Source organism: Oncorhynchus keta, chromosome 36 (assembly GCF_023373465.1).
Source record: "Oncorhynchus keta strain PuntledgeMale-10-30-2019 chromosome 36, Oket_V2, whole genome shotgun sequence".
NCBI lineage: Eukaryota > Metazoa > Chordata > Actinopteri > Salmoniformes > Salmonidae > Oncorhynchus > Oncorhynchus keta.
In genome coordinates this window covers 12,696,171-12,710,916 of record NC_068456.1, presented here as the reverse complement: position 1 = coordinate 12,710,916, position 14,746 = coordinate 12,696,171, and the positions used below count along the sequence as shown (strand labels likewise).

General features: G+C 39.9%; 1 protein-coding gene across 2 annotated transcripts in view; it reads left to right on the top strand.

Moving 5' to 3' along the window:
* Positions 1–14,746, top strand: part of LOC118369659 (PDZ domain-containing protein 8-like) — a 70,474-nt gene that overhangs the window by 8,605 nt on the left and 47,123 nt on the right. For both annotated transcript variants that reach the window (XR_008095061.1, XM_052498498.1), the window contains exon 2: positions 13,190–13,318. Coding sequence is in view for 1 of the 2 variants with exons in the window: in XM_052498498.1 (XP_052354458.1) it covers positions 13,190–13,318 (129 nt within the window). In the remaining variant the exon portion in view is untranslated. The remainder of the gene's footprint in view (positions 1–13,189; positions 13,319–14,746) is intronic.

Below are 14,746 nucleotides of genomic sequence, written 5' to 3'. Positions count from 1 at the left end.
TGACTCGTTTTAATCACTTAATATTTCATAAACAAAATGATCAGTAAAAACAGGAACTATGCTGAAAAAATATATATAAATGCCACATATAAAGTGTTGGTTCCATGTTTCCTGAGCTGCTGCGTTTGCACGTAGCGGTAGCGTGTGGAGGTTGCTTATGCAGCGGTAGCGTGTGGAGGTTGCTTATGCAGCGGTAGCGTGTGGAGGTTGCTTATGCAGCGGTAGCGTGTGGAGGTTGCTTATGCAGCGGTAGCGTGTGGAGGTTGCTTATGCAGCGGTAGCGTGTGGAGGTTGCTTATGCAGCGGTAGCGTGTGGAGGTTGCTTATGCAGCGGTAGCGCGAGGCGCGCAGCAAGGAAACAAAACATGAAGAGGATTACATTTCCTGAGGAAAACAGTCCTAATTTTGGAAACAAGCAGCCTTATGTTGTCACCCAGAATCACTTTTCTATTCCAAGGTATAGAACTATTTTACATTATGTAGGTTTTTTAAAGGACGAAAGTATTTTAAGTCTGCTTTGAATTTTCCTTTTTTGCCGTGGAACATCAGGTATCGTAGTATCGCGATACTGGTATCGTGACAACCCTACTTCATACCCTTCATTGATTGAGCTGTCATTGTTGTTTAGCTGTTCTATTGGATCCCAGAGAAGTAATACTACAGCCTCTAGCCAGAAAGCCACCATTTTGGTGCAATAATGCACTTCATACAGTTGCATATCGGGATATTATTTTGGACGATGTGTCATTTTGACAATATCACTATTTTTGTGCTAGTTGGCTGTACCTGCTCTAAAACCCCAGTATTGTCCCTTCATAGCTTGTTCTACATCTTTTTAAATAGGGAGACAATTTTTTTCCCCCAGCACTTATATTTCCTTGACGGATCAAAACAAATATTCTCGTGGCTCTCTTGTCTCTGCAGCAGACATATGGTGAGCAATATGTTTGGAACATTGGAATAAAATCACAATAATGTGATAATCGCAATACATATACTGTAGTATCGGCACCTAAGTATCGTGATAATATCGTTTCGTGAGGTCCCTTGCAATTGCCAGACCTATTTTTACGTCATAGTGAACAAATAGTGTGGGAGGGCAAAGTCCATCTCTTAAATCTCCCCTTACAGTATGTCCAACTTCTTTCAATAGAACGAAATATTGCATACTCTTGCATTAGTGTGTGTTAATGACTGGTGGTCAGGGTTCTAATCAATAATACTTTTGAAAGCTTTGATTGCTAATGTGTGGAAAAGGAGCCCTGTAGTTATACATAAAGTCCACTGCAGTACATGTTCATGACATCCTGATAGAGAATAACTTCTTTGCTTGAAATTTGGAGCAAAGCTTCTTTGTTGTTTTTTGGGGGGGCCTGGCCAAATGCTTTACCTTCTAAAGTGACAACCCACTGTCTATTAAATATGGATCTGCACAACCCGTTTCAACTCCAAGGTTCTCAAGATTTCTATCTGTAATGTAACATCTTATGATCTTACTGTTGCTTGGGAACTGACCATATGCAATGATGTACTAGAATTTACTCGTAGCTGAGGAAAGGAGATACAGTAGGAAAAAGTACATTTTGTCTTGAGTACAGTAATAACTTAAGAAGCATGCATGTAATTATTCAGTTCAGTTTCTAGTTAAGTTGCAGCAAATGCTATTCTACACTCTTTTCCACACATGCTACAAGCTTATGATTGCACACACATGCTCCCTGGTTTTGTTAGGGAATTGGGGTGTTGCACAGTTGGTGTTGAGTCCATTTTTATAACAAATAATTGAGGTTACCGCATTTTCCAGACATGCATCTTCTCATATTGAGACTTGATACCTTTACAGAAAATGCAGTTTAAGTAGAGTAGGGATTTTTTTGTCTGCTTTGCTGTGTAATGTAGCTCACATACATTATTTAGGAGAATCACAATGCGTTTGGCTATTCCATCAGGGTTCTGCGTTTTACTGCATATAACCTCTGCGTATCATGCCCCCTCACATTCATCCCTCCTGGTCATTTTAGGATTATTGCCTGGAACTTTGGCCTGGCAATGACTTTAATGCTCACCGATACATCAGGACGATTAAACTTTTGAGTGTGCAGATCTTTAGTAGGCAACCCAGGCAGTTGGTACATAATCGCAAATCAAATCTGCTGACACGAACACCTGGGCTGTCACGGTCAGATTTTGGGGATGGCTTACCAAAGCCCGGCCTGGTTTGACATCAGGATTTGTGAAATCTAAATCAGACAGTTAATCTGTGGTTTCATAGCAGGAAGAGGCCATATTCTCATGTAGCTTTTTTAAATGCTTTGAGCCCAACAGAGAGCTATTTGTTACTGTTTTATTACTGCCATCAGTTTTATTACTGCCCTTTCCATTTTAATTTTGATGTTACATGTTTATTGGTTTGTACAAATATTCATCTTTTGAGAGTTACTGTATGTTAGCTTGTAAGCCCTTGAATGAATAAGATACCAATATTATTGCATCCAGTTGTTCCTTACCAATATAGGAGCCTACAAGTACATTCCTCTTGTCCTTGTAGGTGCACAAACCGTTTTCACAGAAAACAAATCTACGCCTTAGCTCTTAAAAGATTAGCCTTCTGATTAAAGAATCAAGTTTCCTTACTGAAGGAATGTCTGGCCGGAACATTGTTCAGAAAGCTTTTGACTTCTCATTAGCTGAACAATTAACAAAAATGTTGGTTATTTTTAATTTTTTAAATGGTAAAATTTATTTGAATTCCATTTATTTTTATGTGAGCTCAATGTGCACGTTGCACAGTTTCTCATGAGATAAATCAGATTCAGCCTGAACTGTGTGAGTATGGAGTACTGGAGTAGTTTCTAGAGGTTGACCGATTAATCGGAATGGCCGATTTTAATTTGGGCCGATTTCAAGTTTTCATAACAATCGGAAACCGGTATTTTTGGACACCGATTTGGCCATTTTGTTTTACACCTTTTATTTAACTAGGCAAGTCAGTTAAGAACACATTCTTATTTTCAATGATGGCCTAGGAACGGTGGGTTAACTGCCTGTTCAGGGGCAGAACGACAAATCTTTACCATGTCAGCTCGGGGATTCAATCTTGCAACCTTACAGTTAACTAGTCCAACTCTCTAACCACCTGCCTTTCACAAGGAGCCTGCCTGTTACACGAATGCAGTAAGCCAAGGCAAGTTGCTAGCTAGCATTAAACTTATCTTATAAAAAACAATCAAGCAATCATAATCACTAGTTAACGACACATGGTTGATATTACTAGTTTATCTAGCGTGTCCTGCGTTGCATATAATCGATGTGGTGCGTATCGTTGCTCCAATGTGTACCTAACCATAAACATCAATGCCTTACTTCAAATCAATACACAAGTATATATTTTTTAAACCTGCATATTTAGCTAAAAGAAATCCAGGTTAGCAGGCAATATTAACCAGGTGAAATTGTCACTTTAATTGCATGCAGAGTCAGTGAATATGCAACAGTTTGGGCTGCCTAATTTGCTAGAATTTTACGTTTTATGACATAACATTGAAGGTTGTGCAATGTAACAGGAATATTTAGACTTATGGATGCCACCCGTTAAAATATGATAAAATACGGAACTGTTCCGTATTTCACTGAAAGAATAAACGTCTTGTTTTCAAGATGATAGTTTCCGGATTCGACCATATTAATGACCAAAGGCTCGTATTTCTGTGTGTTATTATGTTATAACTAAGTCTATGATTTGATAGAGCAGTCTGACTGAGCGATGGTAGGCAGCAGCAGGCTCGTAAGCATTCATTCAAACGGCATTTTAGTGTGTTTTGCCAGCAGCTCTTCGTTGTGCTTTCAAGCATTGCGCTGTTTATGACTTCAAGCCCATCAACTCCCGAGATTAGGCTGGTGTAACCAATGTGAAATGGTTAGCGTGGTGCGCGCTAATAGTGTTTCAAACGTCACTCGCTTTGAGACTTGTAGTTATTCACCTTGCTCTGCATGGGTAACACTGCTTCGAGGGTGACTGTTATCGATGTGTTCCTGGTTCGAGCCCAGGTAGGAGCGAGGAGAGGGACGGAAGCTATACTGTTACACTGGCAATACTAAAGTGCCTATGAGAACATCCAATAGTCAAAGGTTAATGAAATACAAAAGGGATAGAGAGAAATAGTCCTATAATTCCTATAACTACAACCTACAACTTCTCACCTGGGAATATTGAAGACTCCTGTTAAAAGGAACCACCAGCTTTCATATGTTCTCATGTTCTGAGCAAGGAACTGAAACTTTAGCTTTCTAACATGGCACATATTGCACTTTTACTTCTCCAACACTTTGTTTTTGCATTATTTAAACCAAATGGAACATGTTTCATTATTTATTTGAGGCTAAATTGATTTTATTGATGTATTATATTAAGTTAAAATAAGTGTTCATTCAGTATTGTTGTAATTGTCATTATTACAAGTACATTTAAAAAATTGGCCGATATTTATTTTAAAAATCGGTATCGGCTTTTCTTTGGGTCCTCCAATAATCGGTATCGGCGTTTAAAATCATTATCGGTCTAGTTTCCAACAGGCCATAATTATATATAGTGTAGAGTGGAAAACGTGGTAATTAACTACAATGACCATAATCCATTGCACACCTACTTGTCAGGTCTGTTTGTTTTTATGCTTGCTACAGAAGAGACCGCAGAATGTATGCTTAATTTACTTTGAAAAACTACAAAATAGTGACTTTGTCAGACAGCATATGCAGCAGCTCTATAGAGATGAGATGACTTGGGACAGAATGATACTCATCAAATTAAACAAATGTAATAAAGTATACACAACTGAAATATTTTATTCAAGTAAAGTCATGTGAATAAATTATGGTTAATAAGTGAGTAATGGGAAGTCACTACCATCATGGGACTTTTATTAATAGTTTTTTTTCTGTGTTACAGCGTTCACAAAAAAATAATTGAATCAAAAAGTGTGATTTTATTTTTTAATAATCTGAAGGAATCCGAAATTACTTTAAAAATACTAATTGCTCAGCACTACTGAGCTGCCATAACGGACCGGGTCTGTGGGAGATGCCAAGCACAGAATACAAGGAATATTTGGCCAAACTTATTCAAGAACTGTATTGTGTGTCCATCTCAGAACGAGATATTCACTTCCACTGTAACACCCATGGTTGTTGTGGTTGAGACTTGCTTTGGTCCTACTTAATTATTAAAGGCTCTAAATCCCAACCACTAGAAATAAGGCGATCTTTAGATCCCTCGATACAAGAAACAATTATTGATAATATTTTAGCAAGAGACAAGGCCTATAGCAACAATCATGTTTGGTTTACATTGTAATAGGCATGTTTTCTTTTCAGCAATTAGGTGGTGTTAGGTTTTGTGACAGGGTACGGTATTTGTGAAGGCCTAATCTAATGGATAATTGTAACGAGACTAAATGCAAGATGCAGGTAGGCCAAGGGGATAGGGATGTTCCCTATGCATATTTAATAGAGGCTTTTTGACGAGGCTAATGGTGTCTGGAATGTGATAGGCCACGTCTGCCCGCTTGTACTTGCACCAAGACAAAATGCAAACGTGTTGTCCAATTAAGATGACTTTGTCGTGGAATGGTGCTGTCAAGCCCTCATGCCTAATAATCTGCTATGTTCTCCTAATCATTGTTACAATGTTACTGAGCTGAGCTGCCTCTTCTTCTCTGACTTGTGCAGTCTGTGCAATTGAGGGAATGTTAACTGTGTTTTAAGAATGTAGACCTGTGTGGCCTTTGTGTGATAAGTGGTTTTGGAACTGGGTTCATTCATGACCACGGAGGCGCACAACAGTGTCAACTGCTGATGTGAACATTTGGTTGTACAAAGTACAGTATAATTAGCCACTCACCAAACATCTGACAGGCTTTGATTTGAAAGTATACTGTCCCTTTAGGGAGTTAGCTTACCTTTTGTAGATCATAGCCTACTACTCATCATATTTAAGGACTAATGAAGTGTTGTTTAGCCATTCTCACGTGCTAAGACATTGTTCATCTTGGAGTTTAGCATGAGATGAATGTTGCCGGTTTAAAAAACAGGCTGCCCGTGAGTTAGCCAGCGAAGTCCTTCAGAATGTCCCCTGTCACATTCTTCTCCCCCTCTTCTGGATTTCTATTTTCGCCCTGTGGAAATGTATTGGAGACAGTGTGCTGACAACCACAAAGGAGCCTAAAGGAACTGAGCCCTGAACAATGGTTCTGCTTTTGTTCAGTACACAAAGAACCTGGAGGGTACAGCCAGGGCTGGGATGCTGAATGTGGTAGTGGTACCATTCTCTTCCACCTTGTTGTTTGACCTCTCTGGACAACCTGTTGAAGCATGACAGATAAGCTGCTATGTATGTCAACATAAGAAATTCAAGATGCTGGATTGGAAAAAAGCGAATAAAAAAATAAATAATCAAAGTAGTAGCTATTGTAGAGGCATCGATATAAACACCATCTTGAAAACAAATATAATATTTGGATGTAGGTTAGGCTCATAACTAGAATAAGTTATTTATATTTATTTTATTTCTATGGTTAGGCTGTCTCATATCTAGCATTTTATATTAACGAACAGTAACGCAAAATCCTCTCTGGTATAGAATGCCAGAGGCTTCAGGCCAGACATGGCACCAGGGGCCAAAAATAGTAGAGGCAGGCGTGTAGTCCAAAACAACATGATGTTCATAATTACAATGAGGATTTTCGTTACTGTTTAATCATTGGCCTTAATTTTGCTTTTAGCCAATGACCACACCCAATAGAGGAAGTCACAGTGCTGGGACCAAATGTTTGGGAGGACTTCATGTTGTATGAGTGGGTCAGCGTGTGAACTAGGGTGAGACCGAGAGATGGAGAGCCAAGCTGTGTGTCTCACCCCACATTGGTTGAGGTCAGTCCTCCTGCTGTGGAGTGAGAGCAGGAAACACTCAGGATCTGTTAGATAATCTGATCCCAGCAGGGCAGGGATTTCCTATCCGCACACATGCCCAATGGAACCGTGGGCCTCCAGTAGATGCTCCTGTAGTATCTACTCCATTTCGCATCTACAGTGCCATCAGAAAGTATTCTCCTCCTTGACATTTTCTACATTATAGCCTGAATTGAAGATGGATTAATTATAGATTTGTTGTCACTGGCCTACTCACAATACCCTGTAATGTCAAAGTGGAACTATGTTTTTTGAAATTTTACAAATGTTAGGCTGAAATGTCTTGAGTCAATAAGAATTCAACCCCTTTGTTATGGCAAGCCTAAATAAACATTTGCTTAACAAGTCACATAAGTTGCATGCACTCACTCTGTGTGCAATAATAGTGTTTAACATGATTTTTGAATGACTACCTCATAGGGCTGGGTGATATGGCCAAAATATCATATATGGTATTTTTCAAATTTATGACTGTATTTGTCAATTTGTTCTGTTTTTGATTAATAAAAGTTCTAAATTTGCTTCATGAGTAGTGAGTGACCCTAGGGTGGCAACACATATATATTCTAAATTATTTAAATTGGTCTTTCTCAATTCTGATTGTTTTATAATGTTCAATTCAATTTCAACCTAAAATTATTTCCTGCATTTCCATCAATTTCTGCATTTTCTGCATTCATTTGAGATCATTTCAACACTGCCACAATATGGGCAAAAATACTAGGCCTTATTTTTAACCAAATGTTGCAATTGCAATTTAGATCATAACAGTTGGGTGAACTTTTGGAATCATGGAAATAAAATGTTTATTATAATTCTATAGTTAGAATATAAATAATAGGGGGCACTTTGAATAGTGTTTGACATGACAGCGAATTTAAAAAATGATATGGACGAGTTATTGTGACAGGGTAGGAACCAAAGTGATGTTGAGTGTTTCCTAGGGGACTACTATAATCTTTGACTACAGTAAATCTTCATTCACGTAGCTAACATGCTTTGCCTATTTTAGAAGATACTGATGTACAAACAACATGCTGATATATGCCTCCACCAGTACTGGTATCAGGCTGTATTAGCTAGCTACGTTTGCTCTGACTAAGTACTTTTATTAGCTAGTTAGTTAGCCATCGATATAAAACTAGCGATTAGCATTAGTGTCTAACACGATTTAGCTTAACTTGCTAAGAAAATACAAACTAGCTCTTTGCAGATGTAAGAAACACAAACTAATATTGTAATTATAGAACGCTTGTGGATGTATATTAAGATCATAGTGCAAACAACATCGTTGTCATCAAACTTGTTGCATGTGCTGCAGACTGAATGAAAGTGTCTCGTGGTCAAGCAACAACAAATGCGCTACTTCAGTGACTGGGTGGGATTAGGTCTGTGGAGAGAGCGGAGAGGGATGACTCAAGTAGAGGAGTAAACTATAAAAATGGACGTTACACACGGAATATCACATTTAACAAATTAAACATTGAAATACCAGTATAGAAGGTAGTAAAAACCCAAACCGGTCCTAATAGCTCAAAACCCAAACCGGTCCTACTAGCTCAAAACCCAAACCGGCCTACTAGCTCATTTACCCAACACATACAATTATCTGTAAGGTCCCTCATTAGAGCAGTGAATTTCTAACAGATTAAACCATGAAAACCAAGGAGATTTTCCAATGTCTCACAAAGAAGGACACCCATTGGTATATTAAAAGCACACATTGAATATCCCTTTGATCATGGTGAAGTTATTAATTACGTTTTGGATGGTGTATAAATATATCCAGTCTCTACAAAGATACAGGTGTCATTACTAACTCAGTTGCCGGAGAGGAAAGAAACCCCTTCAGGGGTCAATGGTGACTTTTTAAGACATTTGCAGAGTTGAATGGCTGGAATAGGAGAACTGAGGATGGATCAACAATATTGCAGTTGCTCTACAATACTAACCGAACTAACACAGTGAAAAGAACGAAGCCTGTGCAGAATAACAATATTCGAAAACATGCAAAACAAGTGTGGCAAAGTAATTTGTAAGTCGCTCTGGATAAGAGCGTCTGCTAAATGACTTAAATGTAAATGTAATTCACTTTTTGTCCTGAATAAGCGTTATGTTTGGGGCTAATCCAATACAACACATTACTGAGTACCACACTCCATATTTTCAAGCATAGTTGTGGCTATATGTTATAGGTATGCTTGTAATCGTTAAGGACTGGTGAGTTTTTCAGGATAAAAAAGAAACGGAATGGAGCTTAATTAACATAGCCAAAATCGTGAATGAAAAACTGGTTGTCTGCTTTCCACCAGACACTGGGAAATGAATTCACCTTTCAGCAGGACAATAACCTAAAACAGAAGGCCACATTTACACTGTAGTTGCATATCAAGAGGACAGTGATGGTTCCTGAGTGGCCGAGTTATAGTTTAGACTTAAATATACTTGAAAATCTATGGCACAATCCAGTTGTGGAAAGATGTTCGGGCCAGATTCCAATTTATTAAATTATGCCTTATGCCTTTCCAATGCACTTCTCAGTAGTTGGTATTCAAAGTACCTTTTTTTGATTTTGTCGTGGATATGGAATTAAATAGGGTTTTCAGTACATTTATCTTAAGACATCCCTTTCAATACGGTGTACCTTTGCTTGAATTATGTCTACAGACTCAATAGAACATATCGACAGAACGGGTTCAGAATATTAGGGATCAATAAAAGGAAGCCATCTTTCAGCACCAATTGGCAGATTTTAAAAAGGTTAGGAAAGTATTTATGAATCATAAACAGGTTTGGAGAGCCTTTACGCACCAAAGAAAAAACGGTGGTTTGATTCATTCTGAAAATTGTCAAATTCAGTTCTTTAACCCATGGTGATGTTAGAAAATTAGTGTACATAGAATTCTAACAGGGAGACTAGTGTACACTAGTAGGCTATACCCTCGTCTATACCCTCGTCTATTGAGTGCACGAACCATGGAACAGCCAAGTATTGCGCTATGCTGCGGCTTCAAACTGTTACGGCTTGGTCTGCACTCTGCTTCATAATGATTTAATTGGCCTACATGTTTAAAAAAAAAAAACTGTTAGTAATGATCCTTAGCAACAACCACCTGGCCGTGATCGCTTTTACAGGGGAAGCAAATTAAGGTAAACGAAACACTGTAATTAAATGGAATGATAATGTAGGCTATACCAGCTGAAGGGAACTAACAGTAAATTGGCAGTTGACTATGTGTGGTTATTAGGCCTACTGACGATACTGATAGTGGCTAAAATTGTACATGATTCAAATAAGGAGAGTTGGGGTAGCCTATAATTAAGAGATTTGAGAATGCCCCTCCCTGCAAGTTAAAAGCCCATACAATTTAAATGATGCATTGCGGCACAACATTTCATAAACCTTACTGTGGGAAAGTTGATATGCTTCAGTTTTCTGCCTTATGACTGGTTTCACATTTGTCTCCAGCGGTTATAAGATACTATTGTTTATATTTTATGTCGACACCCCTTCAAATTAGTGGATTCGGCTATTTAAGCCACACCCATTGCTGACAGGTGTATAAAATTGAGCACGCAGCCATGCAATCTCCATAGACAAACATTGGCAGTAGAATGGTCTTACTGAAGAGCCCAGTGACTGCAATGTGGCAGCATCATTGGATGCCACCTTTCAGTTCGTCACAATTCCTGCCTTGCTAGAGCTGCCCGTCACCTGTCAGTGCTGTTATTGTGAGGTGGAAATGTCTAGGAGCAAGAAAGTCTCAGCTGCAAAGTGGTAGGCCACACAAGCTCACAGAACAAGACCGCCGAGTGCTAAAGTGCGTAAAATTGTGTGTCCTCAGTTGCAACACCCACTACTGAGTTCCGAACTGCCTCTGGAAGCAAATCAGCACAAGAACTGTTCTTCGGGAGCTCATGAAATGGGTTTCCATAGTCAAGCAGCTGCACACAAGCCTAAGATCAGCATGCGCAAAACCAAGCGTCGGCTGGAGTGGTGTAAAGCTCGCCGCCATGGGACTCTGGAGCAGTGGAAACTCGTTCTCTGGAGTGATGAATCACACTTCACCATCTGGGTTTGGCAGATGCCAGGAGAACACTACCTGCCCGAATGCATAGTGCCAACTGTGGTTGAGGAGGAATAATGGTCTGGGGTGGTTTTTCATGGTTCAAGGCCCATAGGTGAAGGGAAATCTTAACTCTACAGCATACAATGACATTCTAGACGATTCTGTGCTTCCAACTTTGTGGCAAAGGTTTGGGGAAGGACCTTTCCTGTTTCAGCATGACAATGCCCCGTGCATAAAGTGAGGTCCATACAGAAATGGTTTGATGACATTGGTGTGGAAGAACTTGACTGGCCTGCACAGAGCCCTGACCTCAACCCCATCAAGCACCTTTGGAATTAATTGATTGCGATCCAGGCTTGAACGCCCAATGTCAGTGCCCAACTACACTAATGCTCTTGTGCCTCAAGTCCCCTCAGCAATGTTCCAATATCTAGTGGAAAGCTTTGCCAGAAGAGTGGAGGCTGTTCTAGCAGCAAAGGGGGGACCAACTCCATATGAATGTCCATGATTTTAGAATGAGATGTTCGATGAGCATGTGTCTACATACTTTTGGCCATGTACTGCGTACTTTCATAACTTTTTCTGACTGGTACCGGGGGACAACATACTTCTTTTTCTTACTGGTACCGGGGGACAACATACTTTTGGTCATGTAGTTTATCGAAAGCAAGTGTCATTTATATTTACAATTCCCTTATTCATACGGATTACTCATTTACCTAGCTCTTATGAAGTTGTTAATGACAGGTAATGGAGAATGGTGTTATTTCTATTGGGGGAGAACATGCTTTCCCCCCTTGGAACCTGTAGGTTCGCTAGACCTTATTCATGGTTTTCTTGCGCATAAAGGTGGTGGAATTATTTGGGAATTCAGTCAAGGTCAGAATACAGTGTATTTGTAGACACACAAAAAAGTAATAGCAGGTGAATAGCATGCTATTCTCATGCTTAAGTTCAAGGTCATAATATGCATAGAGAGAAAAGTGCATTTAAAAGATAATTGTGTCCCGTTTGCATGGCTTAATCGGGCCCTTAATCTGAATCGGGCCCTCAGAGACTTACCTAGAAAGACTCACAGCTGTATTCGCTGCCAACGGTGCTTCAACAAGGCATTGACTCAGGCGTGTGAATACTTATGTAAGTGATATTTCTGAATTAAATTTTCAATAATTTACCAACATTTCTAAATCATATTTTCACTTTGTCATTATGGGGTATTGTGTGTAGATGGGAGATAAATTGATTTAATCCATTTTGAATTCAGACTGTAATACAACAAATGTGGAATAAGTCAAGGGGTATGCATACTTTCTGAAGACACTATCTCTTCTCCCCCACTTTTCCTCTCGTCTCCCCATCCTCCTCATGTCTCCATCATCGATCCCTCTTTAATTATTCAACTCCAAGTCTTCTCAACTTCATTTCTACTCAATTTTCTACATTTCTACTTATCTCATTCACTTTTACATTCCACTTTCCAATCCATTTGTCCTCTGAGCAATGAGATGTGTATCTTACACTTTGTATTACAGTGACCTTATTACTGTGTAGTTATTTATTATTACACATTTAATTATTCAACAGCCTACTGTGTGCCTATGCTGATAGTGTAGGTGTCGTGATGAAGCAGTCAATAGCAGCTTTAGCATACATTTTAGTCCGTTGGCTATTTCCTAATCACTGAGCCCGTATTTCAGTCACTCAAGAGAAACAATCCTGAGGATGATGACAAAGCAGAGACGCTAACCGGTTCTGTGTCTGTTAAACTATTGCCGTGGGCCAACAGCACATCATCTGAAACGTAGACAGTAGCGAGTTAGCACCGGATGTCCTCAGGGCTTTGCTACTCAACTTCTCCAACAATATGGTGGCTAGAATAGCAGAACTAAGCAGAAGTGTTTTAAGCAATGCTTAAACGCTGAATCAAATTGCTGATACAGTAGTGTTTGGGATTTGAGGGAAGTGATCACAAGTTCTGTTATTTTCTTCCCCCAGTGGAATAGCCATAGGCCTATGCATAGATTGTCAAACACTGCTCAATGAAGTGTTGAATCCCTCAGTTGTAATGTTCACACCTGAAATCACTAGCAGTATACAACAAATGGACAACCATTTTCTAATTTAATCATTGTCTGTTTGTGTTTTTTTTTTTACAGATACAAACCCTTTTTCCCTTTCCAAGTGCAACCTCCTATTGGGTCTTCCGCCTGTGACTTGGACCTCTCCGTTCAGGACTCAGGATTGGTGGAGGGCCGGCTTAGGGTCACCCTTGTTGAATGTAGCAGGTAGGATGTCTCATGCCCTGTTTACATAGTGACATATTTCATTTCGATATTTTGTTACATTACAGCCTTATTCTAAAATGTATTACATTTAAAAAAATCCTCAGCAATCTACACAATAGCCCATAATGACAAACGAAAACAGATATTTTGCATTTTTTTTTTAAATGTATTAAACATGTAAAATAATACTTAGCAAAGGATCTTAGATACCTTATTTAGATATGAGACTTGAAATTGAGTTCAGGTGTATCCTGTTTCCATTGATCATCCTTGAATAACTTGATTGGAGTCCTCCTGTGGTAAATTCAATTGATTGGACATGATTTGGAAAGGCACACCTGTCTATATAAGGTCTCACAGTTGACAGTGCATGTCAGAGCAAAAACCAAGCCAGGAAGTCAAATGAATTGTCTGTAGAGCTCCGTGACAGGATTGTGTCGGCACAGATCTGGGGAAGGGTACCAAAAAATGTCTGCAGCGCATTGAAGGTTCCCATGAACACAGTGGCATCAATCATTCTTAAATGGAAGAAGTTTGGAACCACCAAGACTCCTCCTAGAGCTGGCCGCCCAGTCAAACTGAGCAATTGGGGGAGAAGGGCCTTTGTCAGGGAGGTGAGCTAAAGACTCTCAGACCATGAGAAACTAGGTTCTCTGGTCTGATGAAACCAAGATTGAACTATTTGGCCTGAATGCCAAGCGTCATGTCTGGAGAAAGCCTCAAATCAAATGTTATTTGTCACATGCACTGAATACAGCATAGATGGGGGGAGGGGCAATGCAAATAGTCTGGGTAGCCATTTGATTAGATGTTCAGGATTCTTACGGCTTGGGGGGTAGAAGCCTCTTGGACCTAGAATTGGTGCTCCGCTACCGCTTGCCGGTAGCAGAGAGACCAGACGACTAGGGTGGCTGGAGTCTTTGACAATTTAAGGCATTCCTCTGACACCGCCTGGTATAGAGTTCCTGGATGGCAGGAAGCTTGGCTCCAGTGATGTACCGGGCCGTACACACTACTCTGTAGTGCCTTATGGTCGGTTACCGAGCAGTTGCCATACCAGGCAGTGATGCAAATAGTCAGGATGCTGTAGAACCTTTTGAGGATCTGAGGACCCATGCCATATCTTTTCAGTCTCCTCAGGGGGAATAGGTTTTGTCGTGCCCTCTCCACGACTGTCTTGGTGTGCTTGGACCATGTTAGTTTGTTGGCGAAGTGGACGCCAAGGAACTTGAAGCTCTCAACCTGCTCCACTACGGCCCCATCAACGAGAATGGGGGCATGCTCCGTCTTCTTTTTCCTGTAGTCCACAATCATCTCCTTTGTCTTGATCACGATGAGAGGTTGTTGTCCTGGCACCACACGGTCAGGTCTTTGACCTCCTCCCTGTAAGCTGTCTCATCGTTGTCTGTGATCAGCCCTACTGTTGTC